Source organism: Aspergillus bombycis (assembly GCF_001792695.1).
Source record: "Aspergillus bombycis strain NRRL26010 chromosome Unknown contig00086, whole genome shotgun sequence".
Classification (NCBI taxonomy): domain Eukaryota; kingdom Fungi; phylum Ascomycota; class Eurotiomycetes; order Eurotiales; family Aspergillaceae; genus Aspergillus; species Aspergillus bombycis.
In genome coordinates this window covers 1-18,309 of record NW_019170088.1, presented here as the reverse complement: position 1 = coordinate 18,309, position 18,309 = coordinate 1, and the positions used below count along the sequence as shown (strand labels likewise).

Genomic DNA, 18,309 nt, shown 5'->3' with positions numbered 1-18,309 from the left:
AGCAGAACCTAAGTCATCTACTTTCTAGTTATATATCTAGGTATGATGGGCAGTTTACTTTTCCAATGCGAAGACGAGGAAGGAAGGTATCTGAATATCTCACTTTGAATATGTGAGTATTGCTGTGCGATACCAGGACTCACTAATGTTATCCTGAGTGGCTACTGGTTAAAAATCTATTTCTGATAATAGATAACACCTTCTTTTACTACTCTGAGTGGTTAGAGTAAATTGTATATATGAACAGAAGTACTACTGTTATATTTATCTCTGTATTTGCCTGGTTTAAGTCTAGTTGAGGGGGACTCTTTACCAAACTAAAACTCTGTATAAGACAGTATTAGTATATCTATAAACATAGTCCTAACCAGGGCTTTGATTCTTTTCTTAAATAGCATATTATTATATTAATAGTAATATATTGTCTTAGACTGAGACTCTAAGTTAACTCAGGAGTTCCTCTACTATTGCAGGTACTTCTTAATACTGGTACCGATTTCGTGTAGAAATATACCGGCAGTAACAGCCTGTAAGCCATCCGCGTAGTCCAAATCTTTAAAAGGGCGGTAGACACCCCTGTTCCAAAGAGAATATATGGTAGAGTAGACTTTTAGGCTGTGGGCAAATTTGTCTACTCAGGTAGAGGTCAATTTAAACTCCCAATGTCTTGGCAGAGAGTAGACGGAGTATTAACCGCTGATTATAAGACTGGTAACTGTCCGTTTCATTGGCGAATCAGGCCATGGTGTCAATTCGAAGATCGTTCGTGGGGTATGTCACAGTCTCAGTGTATGCTAATTCATTGCTGATGACGGATACCCCAGCAGTGCTGCAGTATAGCCGTAGATTCATTCCCAATAACACCACCCCAAAACTCCCCTAGGGGGTATGTTTTCATGGTGAAAGAGGTAGCAATTCCGAAGTTGTTGGAACCATCTTTTAGCGTCAGAAAAAGTTCCGGGTATGTCTGCTGATTCACGGTGACAATCTCGCCGGAGGCTAGGACAAGCTCATATTCCATCACATTGTCATAGGGCCAGTCACACTAAGCCTCCAGACTAGCGTGGGGGCTTGGAGGAGTTCTTTGTTGCCTAAACTTTTGGCCGCATCATTGCCTGCAGCCCTCTTGGTCGTTATCTCGTGTCGAAAATGTGTGGTTGCCCAGGAGAAAGGTCCGTCAGATCATGCCCTCTACATTTCCACTCCTTGGGACGAGCCGAGCCCTCCTGGAAAGACCGGACCAGAAGATCGGTCCCCCGGGTCACTGTGCGGGGTCTACGCTACTACTAAGTACTAGTAGTACGCTGTAGCAAGTAATAAGCAGCCGTGCCACCAGGCTTAGCACGCCCTGTCCCTGTTAGCCAACCAGTCGGCTGTCCGTGATCAGCAAGGATCAAGATAAAACGGCCCCCAAGAGGTCTTTGAGCACAGGGTCCTGCGACGGGACGATTCAAGCATCCGCATCAACGTACTAGAGTGGCCAATTTCAAATGCGCGAAATTTGTTCTCTTCCTCCTCCTCTTCCTCCTCCTCCTCCTCCTCCTCCTCCTTCTTCTTCTTTCTCCCAACCTCCCTCAATATCGCAAAAGCATACAACCAACAAAAACAAATATCCTGTCATTCCAATAACCCGCAAACATGGCCGCCAAATCGGTTTTGATTACCGGATGTAGCGATGATGGAATCGGCTCTGGTCTGGCACTCACTTTCCAAAAGCAAGGCTATCAGGTCTTCGCGACTGCCCGAAATCTCGACAAGATGACCAAGCTGAGTGGCGTGTCGAATGTCACCTTGTTACCGCTAGACGTGACCGAGCCAAGCCAGGTTGAAGCGGCCGTAGCTGCGGTTGAGGCTCAGACAGGCGGAGCCTAAACGTCTTAGTCAATAACGCCGGTCGCAATCACTTCATGCCTTACTTGGACGAAGACGTGGAGCAAGTCAAGGCCCTCTATGATATCAATGTTTGGGGGCCATTGCGAGTGACCAAGGCCTTTGCCCCATTATTGATCAAAACGCAAGGCTCAATCGCTTTCATCACGTCGATCTCTGGCTATCTGAACGTCCCATTCATGGGTACATCGTTCTTTTCTTTTCTCTTCTTTTCTTGCCTTGTTTCTTTTTTGTTTTTTATTCCTTAGCATGTATGAATCAAGGTTCATTAAGGTTGATCGTCGGATATAGGAACATATGCCGGCTCGAAACGAGCACTGGAGCTCATGGCTGACACACTTCGGCTGGAGTTGATCCCATTTCATGTCAAGGTTCTATGCATCCCGACTGGTGCGGTTCGCACTCAAGGGCAGACCTATTTTGGAGATTTTAAGTTACCCGATAATTCTCTGTACAAACCAATTGAAGAGACAATTGCGGCACGGGCACAGGGCCAGGACGGCGTCGAGCGAATGCCCTTGATGGACTACAGCAGCCAGGTCGCTGCCCAGATCGAAAATGGCGCGACAGGCCGCTTTTGGTGTGGGGCCAACGCCGACAGGACAAAAGCTACCATTAGCGGTGATTCCAATGATATGATGGTTAGTACTGTTTTCTTTTTTTTTTCTTTTTGGTTGGAACACGGGGTCTAACAAGACACTAATGCATGCACTTATGCAGGACGACATCTTCGTCAAAATCACTCGGCTGGATTCGTTGTAAGTACACTTGCTTCATTTGGGCTTTGCTTCCAATAGGTGAACTTCCGTGGGGGAATGGATTACTAGTAGGGTTAATAGCTAGCAATTAATTAACTATGTAACTATGATTTACTGGCTATACCCGATATCCTGTCGACCGTGTGGACAGCAGGCCACACCTGATTACAGCAATAATGCTTCCTACCTACTATACTCATCGGCCGTCTCCTTACGTACAGATACCTTTTTGCTGAGGAAGCTATACGGAATCGCTCCACGCCAATGATATCATGCTTTCTCCACAGCTAGGGCTGATCATGAAGGAAGGCACTGATCGTCGCCGTCGCCGTTTTAATCTGTCTGTATCTGATGGTGTTGCAGCCACCCTCCCTGACATGGGCCTGGATTTCGGGAGTCAGATTTCCAGGGGTTCATCCTGACAATTTGAGTTGGCTTATTTTCCATAAGGTTGCCCCGGTTGGTCATTCAACATGTGACTGCATTCACCTCTCCCCTAATATACCAGTAGACGCAGATCATGCTATTCCAGCTGCCCATGTTGATGAGGCTGAACTACCACATCTGCCGGGAATGATAATGGCCCCTAAGATATTGAGAGCTGAATTGTCCATGAAGAAGATCGGAACAGTCGCGACTGGAGATTTGACAAGATTCGAAACGGGGGTGCTGCAACGTAATCGCCCCGCCAGGGCCTCAGGTTATGCTTGGTGGTAAACGAAAGGACCCTTCTAAACCTCTTTACCGATGCAACCACTGGCTCGACAATGTCATCAAGTTGGCGTTTCAAAGGGGTATTTTAGGGCCTTGACGTGGTATGCTCGTTCGTTGCCTTCCCTTCAAGAAATCGCGTGAGCTAATAAAACCTTAGCCTTTGTTGATCACCTGGACTAGAGATTTCCTTGCTTTTTAGGGTCCCAGAGACGCATCTGCTTTTCGAACATATAGCTTATCTCTGAATATGTTTCTATCCACTTTGTACTTCTCTACCTAGTAGAACACAGAAGCATACACCACCTGCATCATAAGAAATTCAATCGGATATTGGTCCAGTATATCAGGTACAAGTTCAAGCCAGTCGGGTTTGAATCTACAGGCGATTGTAGCGTTGCAGAAATCCCAGAACTCCGGGTACCATCCAGCGCTTTCCCAGTCTAATAGAGTGACCCTAAATTCCGGGCATCCGTCACGATCTCCAAGCCTTTCAACCATAATATTCTTCGGCTGAAGATCACCGTGGGTAAAAACAGTGCGATGGCATTTCAATGTCCGGTTAACCATAGTCCGTAATAATTGGATATATTGATCTGATTCTGTCTGGCGAAGTCTCCTGAGAATAGCAAGATTCATATCTTCCTGATTTTCGAAGGGACCTGAGATTTTAGGATCTAAAGCTTTAGTCCAGAACACCCCGTCAAGATAAGGCTGGCGATTTAACATCCCGAAGTAACCTGGTGGCGGTATACTCCGTAGTTCTGTTATCGCATTTTTAATCGAGTTGCATATTGCAGCCTTTTCAGCCTGGGTAAGGGATGGCAATAGTTTTTGAAGAGTATCGCCATGGAGATATTGCATAATAATATATGTCTTCTTGGTGCCGGGGTCCCTGAAGGCTGCGTAGACTTTTGGGACTGGAACTTTGCTATTTGCTGCGAGAAACTTCATATTCTCAGCCTCGATTAGAGGTACACCGTTACCCATTTTTACTGCGAAATGCTTGTTTACCCGGACGACTTTGGCGGATGTATCTGGCGTGCTTAGGACTTCCGTCGCGGCCTCAATCTCAGCGACAGTTGGGAGGCAGATGGCCTCAGGATCGGATTCTCTTGACATCCTATAGACAAGACTAGGTTCTGTATATAGGTCCTGAAAGAAGCAGGAACCTGACACAGGTTGAAGTGGGTTGAAGTTGAATTGGGGGGGTGGGCGCTTTGTTTGTATCTGTTGTGACGGATAGTGGGGCGGCTGGAAACGGCTCGCATTGCACCGCCGTCCTGCCGCCATCGCTGGCTGCTTTTACCCGCTACATTTGGCGCATCTCATCTATATGAAGTGCATTTCTCCTGGACCACATGTCTTGCCTATAGCAGTTGTGGTTGTAGTTATCAAGGATGCCCTATCTAGTATCTGAAACCAAAATTTAATAGTGTGTATCGAATGCTAATGGTTCCAAGTACCGCCTAATCCAGACAACCTTTCCCTCGGTGGGATCCATCACCGCCGCGAAATGGGTCATCTCATTAGTAGTCGGGTATGTTGTCGTCCATTTAATAACTTCCTTAAGCGTAGCTGTGACTTGGGAGTCCACCAACGTACCCGAGCTAGGAATAGGTAAAGAGGACCCATTCGGAATAATTTCAAGTGACGATTCGCCTCCCCGTCTCTGAGACGCGCGAGTGCGTCTCATAGGATCTTGGCGGGCAGTTGAGTATGTGCATTCTAGGCTTGAAGCGACTTTCCTCGCCTGCCTGACTTTCTTGTCCCAGTGCGCTTGCATGAACTTCCTCCGCTCTTCGCTGTCTTCGATGAGGTCCCCGACCGAGACAGCTACCCCTGTCCCTAGGGCTGCACCGGCATGGTCGCCTTGGTGTCCGTTTTCCGTCGCCGAGGGAGTGTCATGGTCACTGTTTGTTGCAACGATGAAAGAGGATTGTCGTTCTACGTGAGCTGTCCGGTGGTCCTTTTCCAGGACCACTGCATCGACCCCATCGCAAAAGATCAGATATGCAGCGGTAGACGGTGTTCCGATTACCGTCGGCCAGACCTTGTCGAGAGCTGGCAGGGGAGACAACCCATCCGGAGGAAGGATATGTCTCCTCAGCATAGACGATATAGACCGTCGCATCCCGAAAAGCACAAGTAAATGACTTCCATAATAGCGATAGTTACGCAGCCAACTGCTCGTGTCATGGTTCGGCCTAAAATTCAGTGAAACACTAAGTCCTCTCCTGACACCGGTCAAGACGCCCACAAAGCCGATGTAGGTGATATTAGTCGCCAGGACGGTATCGTAATCAGGTCCACGGACGTATTCAAAGCAGACGAGCAACTGTCGGAGCTCGTCCATACCCCAGTCTAGGGTCCGGAAATGGAGAAGTCGAGGTTGCAATTGCTCCCCTGCGGGGTTGTCGAGTTTTGTTAGTGCTGCTCCGCTTGTGCAGCCCATTAGTAAGTCCAGCAGCACGTTGAATGAGACTAATAGGTATAGTTCTATTCCCGTGACGCGGCTGATGCCTTTGATTTCTTCTGTTTCTTCGTGGGTGTATAGGCGGCGCAGAAATAGACGTGATAGTCTTTTGATCCATGGTAAGAGGGATTTGGGGAGGGCATCGGTGATGAGTTGGTCGAAGAGACCTGTTATGGAACTAGGTGGTTGTGGTATTGTCTTGCGACGTGTACGTATCTTTGTGATGGAGGGAGAGAGAGGTCGATTTTGAAGACTGGGGGTGTTTCACCTAGCGCATTGCATTCGCCATGGTCGGAGATGGTGGTCGTGGAAATGTATCGTCTTAAGAGGGCCTTGTTCTTTTGTACTTTTTTGGGGCTGAAGAGACGCCAGGTTGAAGCATCCATGATGTACAGACGGAACTCCCGTGCCTGGACACATGACGTGGCGCAGATCATTGGTTTAGTATTTTTAAATACCACGCGGTAGTACAACATAGCATGTTTGTTGTTCCAAATGCTAAGCTAGTCACGACTAGTGGAAGTTATGTTTCATGCTACATTGTGTCGAGCAACTATTGCCCATATTCCTCTTTATGGGCTGGATGGGCAGTTCTATTGACACTACTCATCCAATACTATATAATCGGACCACAATAGGTGAACCGCTCCAGAAAAGTTGTATCACATGCGGGTGGACACTTGACAAAGAAAAGCGGTGCCATTATACAAGCCACTTCAAACTCTTTTACGGCGCATCTACACGGGGTGTGTGGTCCATCGGGTCAGATGTAATTCTGAAAGACCGGGCCGACGAGGGTCCAAAAGCAAAAGTTGAAGGCAAAACATTAACCTATTTAGCGACCCATACCAACATTCCCGGCCCGAAGGTTTAACGTGACTGGGTCGATCGAGATGGACGGTACTTCGTTTTGAACAAACGCATGGCTGGTCAGACGCTCGATGGACTTTTTTGTCAGAACCACAAAAAATAGATGTCGCGGATCAAGTAGTGAAAGTGCGAAAGCAGCTTCGATCCATTAAATCAACCTATACTCATTGTCGATCAAAGCCCATGCTATCCAGGCTTATTAATTTTCGATCCTGAGCCCTGTGGACCGTTTCACTCTGACCAAGAGCTCTGGGATGCTCTAGCCCCTAAGCTTCGCTATCTCTCAACAAACTTTGGAGAACTTGAAGCAGCATCTACCGAAGTGCGAAACCTATGTGCTTACTCATTGCGATCTCAATGTGGGAAATATTATGGTCCAAGACGGAAAGGTTGTCAGTATACTTGACTGGGAATACGCTGCCTTCTTTCCTATTTGGTATGAGTATGTTTCGGCCTCTTTTGGATTTGGATATCGAATGGAAAAAGTTACTCCGGGGGCGCTTAGGCGTACATGGCGAGGCGTACGAAATTGCCAAGGCATTCTGGACGGATATATGTAATCTAAGATAGTTCCCAAATCTGGACGAGAAAGGTCAAGAAACCTTAGAGAGGCTGTCCTAGATAATCTTGAACTAGTAAAGCTACGCGCTCCCCAGGAATCTCTGCTATATTAGTTAGGTCTAGTATGTCTCTTTACAGCACTTGAAACATTTTTCTGGTTCAGAGAACTGGGTTTGTATGACATCTGCATTGGAGGGGTAGGACACACATCAGGCAACAGGCAAGGAATCCACGCTGGATGGGAGAAAGAATGGAAAAGTGTGACGGCCGACAGTCACATAATGGCTCTCGGTTGCCTGGTCGCCAATACCGCGGCACCCATGTGTCGGTATCGTCGGTCTCTCCGGTCCCTGCTCACCCAGTCGAATATGTTATGCCGTTGCAATCAAGCCCAAAACGAAAAAACTAACTGGATGCAGTAACTCACAGGACCGCTGTTTACAGGTCAAATTTAGGGTATCAAAAATATAGTAACTCCTCGTAAAAGCCATAGGCGAGTTATCTCACGACACTGGTTTCATACGCATAGTAATATGAGAAAATCTGTGATGGTCTCAATGGTATACACAATCTGAAGGGTATCATAAACGTAAATCAAGTAGGTTTCGCTCGCCCAGGCGGCCAAAAGTCGAAAAGGTCTAGTGCCTCGGAAGTCCAGGGTCCTTGCTCGCGGGGTTCCTCTTCCTCTATACAACGATTGAGCGGGCTCTTAAAAGGCAGTGATCGCGGTCGGACACTGGTTGCGGTTGTTAAAGCAGTGGGATCCGAGTATGACTTGCGAAGGCTAGTCGAACCGGACTTTGGTAGAGTACCTTGTATGCCATGACTTGCCGCGGTCCTGTCCGGGCCACGTGCGGATTCACTTGGCATCTCATCCAACGCAGCAAGCGTTGAAGCAGAGGGTATAAAATCAGGGTTCGTTGGCACAGGATCGGGGCTTGTCAGGTTGATTTCCCTGGAGTCGTCAGTCCATAGTGCTGATAGAAAGATGAGGGACGTACTGACTGCGGGTTCTCTCGCACGGGCGCGTTTGTCTTCTCTGACAAGGGGGAGGGCATGGATACTTTCGCGGTTGTTTGCCCAGGTAATAAGGCGCTATACATCAATTTTCTCCTCGGACGCTCCGTGGACAACCTAAGAGTGTTGACTGGAGCATCCACACGAATTGTCGAGGACTTCTTGGCAGGTGGAGGAGCATTGTTGACGGGGTTCTGGGTTTCAGTACTAATGGGCTGAGCTCTACTACTCGGTGTTTTGTCCGACCGCGATACTGTGGCTGGAGCTTTCACTGAGCTTGGAATCTTCTTGGGTTGCACTGGTGACTCAATATCTGCAGCTGTAGCTGTTGGCCTGACTGCAGGAGGCTCCTCCGATAAATCAATCGTTACGGGTTGGGCCCGGCCTGAACCATGCGCACGTGGTACGTTCTCCGGTGCAAGCCTTTGTCTCTTTACAGCTCTTTCAGGTGGTTGTGCATGATCTTTACTCTGCTGCGACGGATGTCTTTCTTCATACGGAGAGACAAAACGTCCGGTAGGTGTCTTCTTGATCCCCAACAGATCATTGAGGGAGCGAGACGACTGAGAGCCGGTTGAGGGTCGTAAAGGAGTGGACGTGCGCAAAGACGGCGTCGGTGGTTCTTCCGGCCGTGATGGTGATCCCTGACTTTTCTTATTGCCGTAGAGACCGGAAATATCGGTCTCCGTCTTCTCCATTGGCTCGCAGACTTGAATCAACACGCCTCTATCCAGTTCCAGCTCGTCCCCATCCTGGATCGCGTCACCCTGTCGCCAGTGTAGGTCGCCAATAAAATTTCCCGTAATATCGTAGGCCATAATGCGTTTATTGAACGTGTGGTATCTGAGGTAGCCATCTTGCCAGCGTTTGGCTTTGCGGCGCATATCGTGGGTGTAGAGACATCGAAACTTGATGACGGGCGCGGTGTTCTGGGATGCCGGGACGCTCATGCCTGGGGTAGCACGCGGGGCAGAGGATAAGGGCGTCGACATGGTCGAAGGGAAGAGGGCCAATGGTTGGCGACCCTCTGGCTGAGCACCATCTGGTCGCTGGGCGGGGACGAGGCAGGGGTCGACGTGATTGTAGGCACTTCGTTACGTTGATAGAAAGAGAGATTTATTTGCTTGGCCGTACAAACAGTGAGAAAGGCGGTCGTGGCTGGCCTCAGGCGGAAACACCTCTCTGGTGCCTGAGAGTCGCGGGGGAGTTCTAGACTCTGGTATCGACCATACGCGTATGGTATTATTGCATGCCGATAGTTTACACCTACAGGTACTCACCTGAACTACACTACTTTTGCCCTACTCTAGAGACAGACATTGAAATGGTGATGAAGATATCTTTCTCTTTCCCTTCTTCCTGGAAGAATGACACGGCTTCCTCGTCCAAGTCCAGATGTTTTATTTATAGCCGGTGGTCCTCTTGGCAGTCTCCAGTTCCAGCCTGAAGGGAGTTACGTTACAGGACTTGACTCTGGTTCCACTGGTACTCCATCGTACAGGAGACCAGTCGAAGGAAAGACCATGGTACGAGAGGTACCGAAGGGCTCAGGAACCCAACGGGATTCAATTGAATGATATAAATCGACTGATCGTACAGTGTCCGCACAGACCCAGGGTCTAAGACGTTAAGCAACGAAGAACAATGATTGGGAGGAATGATCTACAGACCGACTACTCCATTCATTGGCCTTACAGGGTTCATCTCCAGTATTCAAATGTCAGTCAGTCATTCTGTGAAATGAAACGACGATCAGATGGTGGCTGCGTCATCGCCTACCTGCACGCTTCTTTTTTTTCCCTTTGCTGACACCCTTTGACTCTTCCTCTCTCTCTCCCTCTCTCTCCCTCTCTTTTCCCCCTTTCCCTTCTTTTCTATTTTTACTGCCTTCCACTTGTGTTCCACGGACCCTATATTGTACATATATTGATCGGATCTCTCCTCCCCTTGCCCGCAATCTGATCAAGACTCACTCTGTTGTCCTTTGTTCCTCATCCCCGCATTCAAGCAACCCGGCAAAAACACAATGCAATCCGTACAAAGACATTTTGGTAAATTGATGAAAAGATCCGCCGACGACAGTCAGGTGGCCATTCTCCTGAAAGATTTCGATGAAGCAAATAAATTATTAGGCCGAGTAAGCTTGATCTGTTAACTACTCCACCAATTGCAACCCAATCGCATATTGTGTCGCTGCTAACCACTCGATCGACAGATTGTCGATTCTACTAAAGCCTGGCGAGATGCTTGGTCTTCTTTACTCAGTTACCAGGCGCGCATTCTCAGTGAATTAGAAGGATTATATGCGCCCATCATTGCTTCCTCCGACTCCTCCACAACCGACAAGGCCGTCCAAACGCCCAGGGAAACATTGGCCCGAACCGCTAACCTAGCTCAAGAATATGAAGAGCTACGGAGCGAACTCCTTCAGGAGCTCGAGGCCATCAACGAGCGTATCATTAAGCCCGCCACGCAGGCTATGGACTACATGAAGCCGTTGGAAAAGACAATCAAAAAGCGGGATGACCGCAAGGTAGGCATATATCTCGTCCACTCCGACGTAGCTTCAACTAATATCCTCACAGTTAGACTATGAGCGTTACCAAAGTCGCGTAGATAGCTACTCGAAAAAGACGAAGCGATCGGACCGAGACAACTCATCGCTGACCAAAGCTGAAAGCGATCTCGCAAGAGCAACAGAGGTACATACAGACGATGACCAACTACTTTCCAAGTAAATACACATCACATACTAACCCAAAACACAGGAATACCAAGCCGCAGACGACCACGTCCGAAAATGCCTACCACCAGTTATAACCGCCGCATTCTCACTGCTCCCCAGACTCCTAGCTGCGCAAATCGAGATCCAAAACACCATGCTAGCACATTACTACACAGTGGTCCAGAACTACTGCGAACAGGAGCACTTCCCCTCACCCTCCCCACCAATGGAACAAATAGTCCACGACTGGGAACAGGCCCTCCACCCTACACAACAAAAAGTTGAATCCCTAGGTTGTATCGCCAACGGAAAGGCAGTGCGTCTATCCCCAGGATCACCCGACGACCAACGGAACGGACACAGCAGCCGTCTACCAAACGGTCTCAACTTCCGTCGGCCCTCAAGCAGCAACGCCTCCACCGCCGGTCCTACATCTACATCTACTTCTACACCAAGCCTCCAACCCCCAGCCTCCCCAGGCCGCAGACTCTCCGCCCCATCTGTGCACGACACAAAACCAACCCCGGTAATGGAAACCAAACCCCGTCTCAACAGTCTCGCCTCATCCCCATCCTCAACTCTCACCGTCCCGACAACCCATCTCTCCCCACAAACCCCCGCTTCGGCCTCAGCTTCCTCCCCAGCTGAATCCTACGTCTCGGCCCGAACAGACTACTTCAGCAGAAATCAGCATCCGTCCGACAGCGCAGCCACGTCACCGGGATATGGCGTGCTCGCGGCCGCGAAGAAGAAGCCCCCACCGCCACCTCCGAAACGGGTCGGTTCCAATCAGGGGTTGTTCGTGACGGCTCTGTATGATTTCGGTGGGCAGAGTGCCGGCGATCTGGCCTTTCGGGAGGGAGATCGGATTCGGGTTCTGAAGAAGACGGACAGTACGGATGATTGGTGGGAGGGAGAGCTTCGGGGGGTTAAGGGGAGTTTCCCGGCTAATTATGTGGAGTGAGAATCTTTTTCTTTCATTAATATATCCGGAATTTAGAAGATAAAAATAAAATCGAATTGGGATTGTATTATTTGAATAGGGATTTAGAGTAATTGCTCTTGGTTTGTAATTATCTTCGGCTGGCTGTGTAGTTGTAAAAGGATAGATAGGTACTCGAAGTATATTGGGAATCTAGCCTCATAATGAGACACGAGACGAATGATGGTATGGTAGTCAAGAACATACCCTTTCTCATCAATCGGGCCGCACCTTGAAAGATCAGATCTCTCATTAGAGATATAAGCTAACTACTAACAGTGGATGTACTCGCGACATTCTAATAACTACAGGAATAACATCTTCATGCTAGGTGCATCTCCCAGAACAGCTCAAGGGATGGAAAGCCATACGAGTAAAGCTACCACAGTCAACATCTTCCGTCCTTGAACGATGCCTCTCTACAGAAAGGCTCCATCCGGAGCACTATCGTCTGACATCTCCATGCCCATTTGTCGACGTCGACTGTTAAGAAACAGTTCCACCATGCGTTTGCTCGACATGGGTGAGTAGGTGCCTTGAGACAATGGGCATCGCTCGTTGACGTTGCCATGTCGGGTATCAGCTCGTATGTTCTCATTGTTAAATCTGGTGCTATCACGATGACGGCTAAGTCGAAAAGGCACGGGCCCTGTATCTTGGGCTTGGGGCCATTTGACAGAGGATTCACCGTACTTACCACTCAGGGCCAATCGCCGTGACAGTTCTCTAGCTTCTCTTTTAGGTGTGGGAGATTCTGGCATCCAGGGCCTGTTGATTGGCCTTGACTGCATGGGTAACGATGCATGCTGGTCAAGCCGTGTGCGGATTCGACCAACAGTAAAAGACGATCCATCACTGCTAGGGGGTCCTGATGTATGGATCGAAAACAGGGGAGCAGTAGCCAGTCCTTGCTCTTTTGAGGCTGTCACCACCGTGCGTACACTTGGAGACCGACTAAACGGCCTAGAGAAATTACTTCTAGTCCAAATCTTGCAAGTTGTTATTGGTTCTCTACTCGCAAAAAGGTGATCTTGATCTGAATCATTCTGGCGACTCGTCGAGGTGTCATTGTCACCCCCCAACCCTCGGGATAAACACTGCCGTGGCATGTTAGCCTCATCGTCATAGATTTGCGCGTCTTCTTTATAATGCTTCTTTGTCGGTGTGAGGTTTTCGATCCTCGCCATTTGGGACTGCATCCATTGCTGCCAGTCGGCACTTGGCTGTGGTTGAATTTGGGATTCCGGGAGACCAGGGGTCCGCTTAGGGGATCTGTATGCTGACCGCTGGCTTTCGAAGATTGTAGCTACTCCTAGTTCATCTACCGACCCAGACGAGCGCGGCTTATCACTATGCTGTTTGGTGGACGGGGAATTGCCACTGGTGGTCCGTGAGTAAATGCTAGGAGAATTAGATATATCCAAGGTTGGAGACTCAATAACGTTTATGCTTCGAGTATCGCCATCTAGGGCACTTTGACTCCCGAGCATTGTCAAGCGTTTCTGGGGAGTTACTGTGCCACCAGGGGCTGTTGCATATGACCTTGGGGTCGTAAACGATTCATTGCTGGGAACCCGACGAATTGTCTGCCTGCTACTGCGAGGATATAGGGAAGATGCCCGTGTCGGAATAGCACGATGTTCTCGGACTTGTCCTAGGAAGATTTCTTCTTCGGTATGCTGTGCATGGTTCTGCCCGATCCGCTTCATCAGTGCAGCATACAGGCGTTGGCTATCAATGGAATGCTCCAGCATGGCTGGTTCCGAAGTGGATGAAAAATCCTGTGTAGGAGAGTTGCTTGGGGTGAGTAATGAAGGATTTGGTCCCAAATCACCTTGTTCATCAATGATACACAGATGGCTCTGTTCGCCTGTTTTGCGCGTCACGATAGTATTTGCTACGGTTGAATCAGCCCAGCTAGTAACACGCGAGCGGCTGGTTGCAAGACTCTCGGAACTACGGATACTTCGGACTATCTGAGAACGATCAGAACCAGTGAGCCTATCGGCACAAATCAAATTCCGATCATTCCCAGCTGGATAATTGTCATCCTTGGATGTTGTCGAAAGCACCTGGCTCTGTGCCTGGCCAACGGGTGGCGCCTGTACTAGGCTAGTATCTGCAACAGGCTTTGATAGCCCGAGGACCTTTTTGATACCCCGCTTAATGGATGAAGATAATGAGCGCGTTTTGTCTTGGGACATGGCATGTCTAGAGGAGTCCACCGAAGATTGGGTACTAGATGCATCCATGCCGGAAGCGCTATCGCCGCTATTACTTCGAAAGGTTTTTCTGAATGGCTTATGCTCTCGTTTGGGCCTGTGGATGGAGGATGCTCTGCACTGGTCGGTGCTATCCACCGAGCTTTGCAGGAACTGGCTACGGGCTAGCTGAATTGCTGCCTCATGACTCCTCATATGGTGGGTTGCATTGACAGTTGGATGGCTACCCCGGAGGAAGGAAAGTGAGCGTTTTAAGGCCCCGCCTGGATTTGGCACCTCGGGTACTTGTGCTTTGTCAAGAGTCACATAGTCATACAATCGAGAATGTGCTCCAGAAGACATGCGAGAATAACGTTGTCCGCCTGCAAACATTGACCGTGACTTGCGCAGCCGGCGGTATGAAGAAGGTAAGGAAGAATTGCGACCATCTAGACCGCCGAATTCACGAATTGGCGGTAACGCTGCAGGCGAAAGCTGAGAATTGTTATTTTCTTCCGAGTCACTCCTGGACTGTGTTAGAGTAGCAGTCAAAACAGTGTCAGAGATTTCAGTGTCGCCGCTTGGTCTGTTTCTTCTCTGCGGCACCGCCATGCTACCAGGCCCACCTAAGCGATCGTAAGAGCGTTGAGAGTCCGTAGATGACCGCTCTGTAGATCGCCGCATGGCCAGGGATGCCGCAACGGTTGCGTGTTGTTTGGCGATTTCTGGATCAAATGGCTCATTGGATACCGACATTTGGTGGCTCCTTCTGATGGAGCGAGTTGATCTAGATCGCCTCAGACGATCACTCGCACTGAGAGACATTTTGGGGCACATGACAGCAAAAGCACGTAAGTACGGATACAGAACGATGAAAGTGGTACGTTGAGGATAGATACTGCCCGGACGGATAAAGTGCAGTCTCGAAACCCCTTTTGTGGTGGACGAGAGATATCCATGGTGAAGAACCCATGGCCACTAGGATCCGAGGAAAGTGCGATGAGAGGCTGCATGTCGTTCTTGCAACGCCTTGACCATTCACGCCGCTTCCTAATCTGAGGCAAGGGTGGAAGTTGTGTTAACAGATAAATTTAGTCGGGATCTATGGATCCAACCTGAGATTGCCTATTTTGGTTATATTGGTTATATTAATTATTGTGTAAAATTGAATCTAGTCGGGAGTTCAGGTCCGAGATGGTGATCGGCGAAGACTGGCTGTGGCTGTGAGTCATGGCTCTCCTCCGCTCGTACAGACCATGTCACACTGACACATTCCGATACGAAGAGTCAGTAGTACAAATCCCACACAATGGAGACCCTAGGCACGCGCCTTTGGATGTTTATTAAATATAGCACTCGATGTTCCAGCACCCATACGCAGCAGAGTCTTTTTGTTCTATTCGACGTCACACAGCACGGGGGCCAGTCAGAATTGAGGCCACACCATTATGGATCAGTTGGATGGCACGAATCCTAGAGCGCAAGCCATCCATCTGGATGGAAGGACTCTCGAAGGAGGGGGCCAACTGGTGCGAATTGCCGTCGCCCTCTCGGCGTTGACAGGCCGGCCCGTCAAAATTGACCATATTCGAGGCAACCGATCAGGGAAGCAAGGGCTCAAAGGCTCACATCTCGCCGCGATCACATACCTCGCATGTGTGAGCAGAAGCTCGGTTGTGGGTGCAGAGCTAGGATCGACATCGTTGAGCTTCTCCCCTCGAGTAGTCCAGATGCCAAGAGATCGAGACCATGAGCGGGGAGGAGCGATCGAATCACATATCAACATTGCTCTCAAAACAGCAGGTTCGGTGTTTCTAGTGTTCCAAGCACTGTATCCATATATGCTGCACGCGGGAGCCAATTCTTCCATCCCCGAGCGCCAGATTACTCTATCCATTGTCGGTGGGACCAATGTGTCGTTCTCGCCGTCATACGATTACGTGGCGCAGGTTTTAGTGCCTAATTTCGCCAGAGTGGGATTGCCTCGCCTTTCTGTGCAGCTAATCAAACGGGGATGGGGGACGGGCCCTTTTAGCTTGGGAAAGGTGACACTTGTTGCGGATCCGCTCACGCTGTGCGAAGATGGCAATAGAGCCGGGTCGAGCCCTCGGTTTCCGCCCATAGACCTTTCTCAATATCAGCGTGGGACAATCAGTCAGGTTGAAATTACCATTTTAGCCCCCGACGACCCGTTCCCTAGGAGCACAGAGAGAGGCGTCCACAGCAATGGAAGAAATCAAAGACCTGGTGGGACGCAATTTCGGAGATATATGCCAAGGGCTGAAGGAGACAACGATGATTCACCGAATGTCACTCGAACAATTCGTCAATTTGTCGAAAACGAAATCTTCCGGGGCCTCCGCAAGGGGTTGAGGAAATTACCGTCGTGCATTTTCACCCCCAGTGCCGCTGTCTGGCATCCTCACACAGAGAGTGACAGCAACGATATTCCTGTCAACATTCATACGACTGAGGTCACACATCATTACTCGCACGTATACATACTTATTGTAGCACATACATCGACAGGGTTCAGGGTGGGGCACGATGCGCTCTTTGGTGTCAACTGTGATCCCGGTGCGCGACGAGCGCGACATAAGCAACGGAACGGTCCGGAGGAAGTGGTAATGGTGGTGAAGGATTTGGCGGAGCGATGTGTAAACGGATTCTTAGAGGAATTGTATGATCCTCGCCTGCGGCAAGGTTCTACCCCCGTGAATAGAGAGGGGCATCCCCCTTGTGTGGATAGGTATTTAAGAGATCAATTGGCGGTGTTCGAGGCACTGGGAAGATCGATATCACAACCGAACGATGACAGCAGCCGTGGGAATGAAGATGAACGATATTGGAGTCTTCACATGCAAACGGCGCGTTGGGTCTGTGAAGAGATGCTGAGTTAACCGGGCACATGACATGAAGCCTTTACAGTAAGCCCTAAGGTCAAGAACATCGAAATGAAATGACAACACGAAACATCCAGTCAGATAATAAGAAAAAATAATAGTAAATGTATGATTGTCAGTAAATCGTACAGTCGAAAGGGTATGAGAATCGACCAATATTAAAAAAATGAGTACACATCACAAGACACAAGAAAGTGAAATATCTGAACAGAAAAGTAAAGCAGATATTAAAGGAGAGAAGAAAAAGATATCCATCTGCGCCACCACCCGCCAGCCAGCAGCAGATTCATGGCTGTGCGCTCTATTCCCACGGGGTATGACTGTATGGAAATTTCCAAATCGCCATTCCCAGCAGCTGATTAGGGAAATCACTCATGCCGTACCCAGTTTGCCTCGCATATACACAAAAGAAAATAAGACAGATGAATAATGATAATCGCAGTGCTGAACCGCCGGTCCAGTAAAATCGAGAAAGCCGCCCTTGTATATGGTATAAGAATCCGATGATCGATCAACTCCCAACAATGCATCAAGTCAGAGCATAATTGAATAGGTTAAGGAAAGAGAGGTGCCGTGATTGAGACTGGCGTGAAAGGTCCCTGGGACTCAGTCCCAACCTGCAGGACCCTGGATATCCGGTCGGAATCCTGGAGGTCTTTCGTGCCATCTCGGTTTAGAAACAGTATCGCAGGTTTACAGCAGTTCCCGAGCAATCGCCCTGTAAGGGGAGTCATTCAAGATCTCCGAAGGCAACGCTCTGCGGTAATCTCGTGGCTGGGCAAAGGGGGACGTAGATGGTCGACGGAGTTTCAGTTGCTAGATGAAGCCAGGAGTTAGCGTCATTTCGGAGGTTTGCATGAGAATTAATCAATCTCAGATGCTGATCGGAGAGTCTAAAATAGGAGATCTGGAAGCGAATGACATACCACACAATCGGCGCATTTTCCTCCTTGGATATTAACGCGGCCACGGCAACCGCGAGGATAATTGGCGCACGAATACATGATGATGTAGTTGGTTATAGAGCGAGTTGGATCACCGAAAAGAAGAAAATTGCTGATAGCTGGCTGATAACCACAATTTAGGTCGTCGAAGAAGAATAAATCCCCTATCCCGTCAAGGGAGGTTTTCTAGGGCTGGTCTTTTTTTTTCTTTTTGCTTTTTTTTTCTGGGGTTCACTCCCAAAAAAGAAAAATGTCAAAGAGGAAAAAAAAA

At 49.0% G+C, this 18,309-nt stretch overlaps 8 protein-coding genes across 8 annotated transcripts; 3 read left to right on the top strand and 5 right to left on the bottom strand.

Annotated features, from left to right (window-relative positions):
- Window positions 1-1,638: 1,638 nt before the first annotated feature.
- Window positions 1,639-2,652, top strand: ABOM_009585 (short-chain dehydrogenase; the record flags this gene model as incomplete). Its single annotated transcript, XM_022536713.1, has 4 exons — window positions 1,639-1,793; window positions 1,862-2,073; window positions 2,182-2,531; window positions 2,611-2,652. 4 exons carry the CDS (start codon window positions 1,639-1,641, stop codon window positions 2,650-2,652), a joined length of 759 nt encoding a protein of 252 aa, XP_022386334.1.
- Window positions 2,653-3,638: 986 nt separating this feature from the next.
- Window positions 3,639-4,481, bottom strand: ABOM_009584 (aminoglycoside phosphotransferase family protein; the record flags this gene model as incomplete). The annotated part of the gene is made up of 1 exon (XM_022536712.1): window positions 3,639-4,481. One exon carries the CDS (start codon window positions 4,479-4,481, stop codon window positions 3,639-3,641), a length of 843 nt encoding a protein of 280 aa, XP_022386335.1.
- Window positions 4,482-4,788: 307 nt separating this feature from the next.
- Window positions 4,789-5,814, bottom strand: ABOM_009583 (uncharacterized protein; the record flags this gene model as incomplete). Its single annotated transcript, XM_022536711.1, has 1 exon — window positions 4,789-5,814. The coding sequence occupies one exon, from the start codon at window positions 5,812-5,814 to the stop codon at window positions 4,789-4,791; it is 1,026 nt and encodes a 341-aa protein (XP_022386332.1).
- Window positions 5,815-7,860: 2,046 nt separating this feature from the next.
- Window positions 7,861-9,275, bottom strand: ABOM_009582 (uncharacterized protein; the record flags this gene model as incomplete). Its single annotated transcript, XM_022536710.1, has 2 exons — window positions 7,861-8,221; window positions 8,272-9,275. The coding sequence occupies 2 exons, from the start codon at window positions 9,273-9,275 to the stop codon at window positions 7,861-7,863; spliced, it is 1,365 nt and encodes a 454-aa protein (XP_022386333.1).
- A 1,034-nt stretch (window positions 9,276-10,309) lies between these two features.
- Window positions 10,310-11,972, top strand: ABOM_009581 (BAR and SH3 domain-containing protein; the record flags this gene model as incomplete). Its single annotated transcript, XM_022536709.1, has 4 exons — window positions 10,310-10,420; window positions 10,499-10,816; window positions 10,869-10,985; window positions 11,052-11,972. The coding sequence occupies 4 exons, from the start codon at window positions 10,310-10,312 to the stop codon at window positions 11,970-11,972; spliced, it is 1,467 nt and encodes a 488-aa protein (XP_022386330.1).
- A 437-nt stretch (window positions 11,973-12,409) lies between these two features.
- Window positions 12,410-15,016, bottom strand: ABOM_009580 (uncharacterized protein; the record flags this gene model as incomplete). The annotated part of the gene is made up of 1 exon (XM_022536708.1): window positions 12,410-15,016. One exon carries the CDS (start codon window positions 15,014-15,016, stop codon window positions 12,410-12,412), a length of 2,607 nt encoding a protein of 868 aa, XP_022386331.1.
- Window positions 15,017-15,500: 484 nt separating this feature from the next.
- ABOM_009579 (putative RNA 3'-terminal phosphate cyclase) lies at window positions 15,501-17,091 on the top strand (the record flags this gene model as incomplete). The annotated part of the gene is made up of 2 exons (XM_022536707.1): window positions 15,501-15,616; window positions 15,669-17,091. The coding sequence occupies 2 exons, from the start codon at window positions 15,501-15,503 to the stop codon at window positions 17,089-17,091; spliced, it is 1,539 nt and encodes a 512-aa protein (XP_022386307.1).
- Window positions 17,092-17,787: 696 nt separating this feature from the next.
- On the bottom strand, window positions 17,788-18,098 carry ABOM_009578 (uncharacterized protein; the record flags this gene model as incomplete). Its single annotated transcript, XM_022536706.1, has 2 exons — window positions 17,788-17,910; window positions 18,021-18,098. 2 exons carry the CDS (start codon window positions 18,096-18,098, stop codon window positions 17,788-17,790), a joined length of 201 nt encoding a protein of 66 aa, XP_022386306.1.
- Window positions 18,099-18,309: the final 211 nt, after the last annotated feature.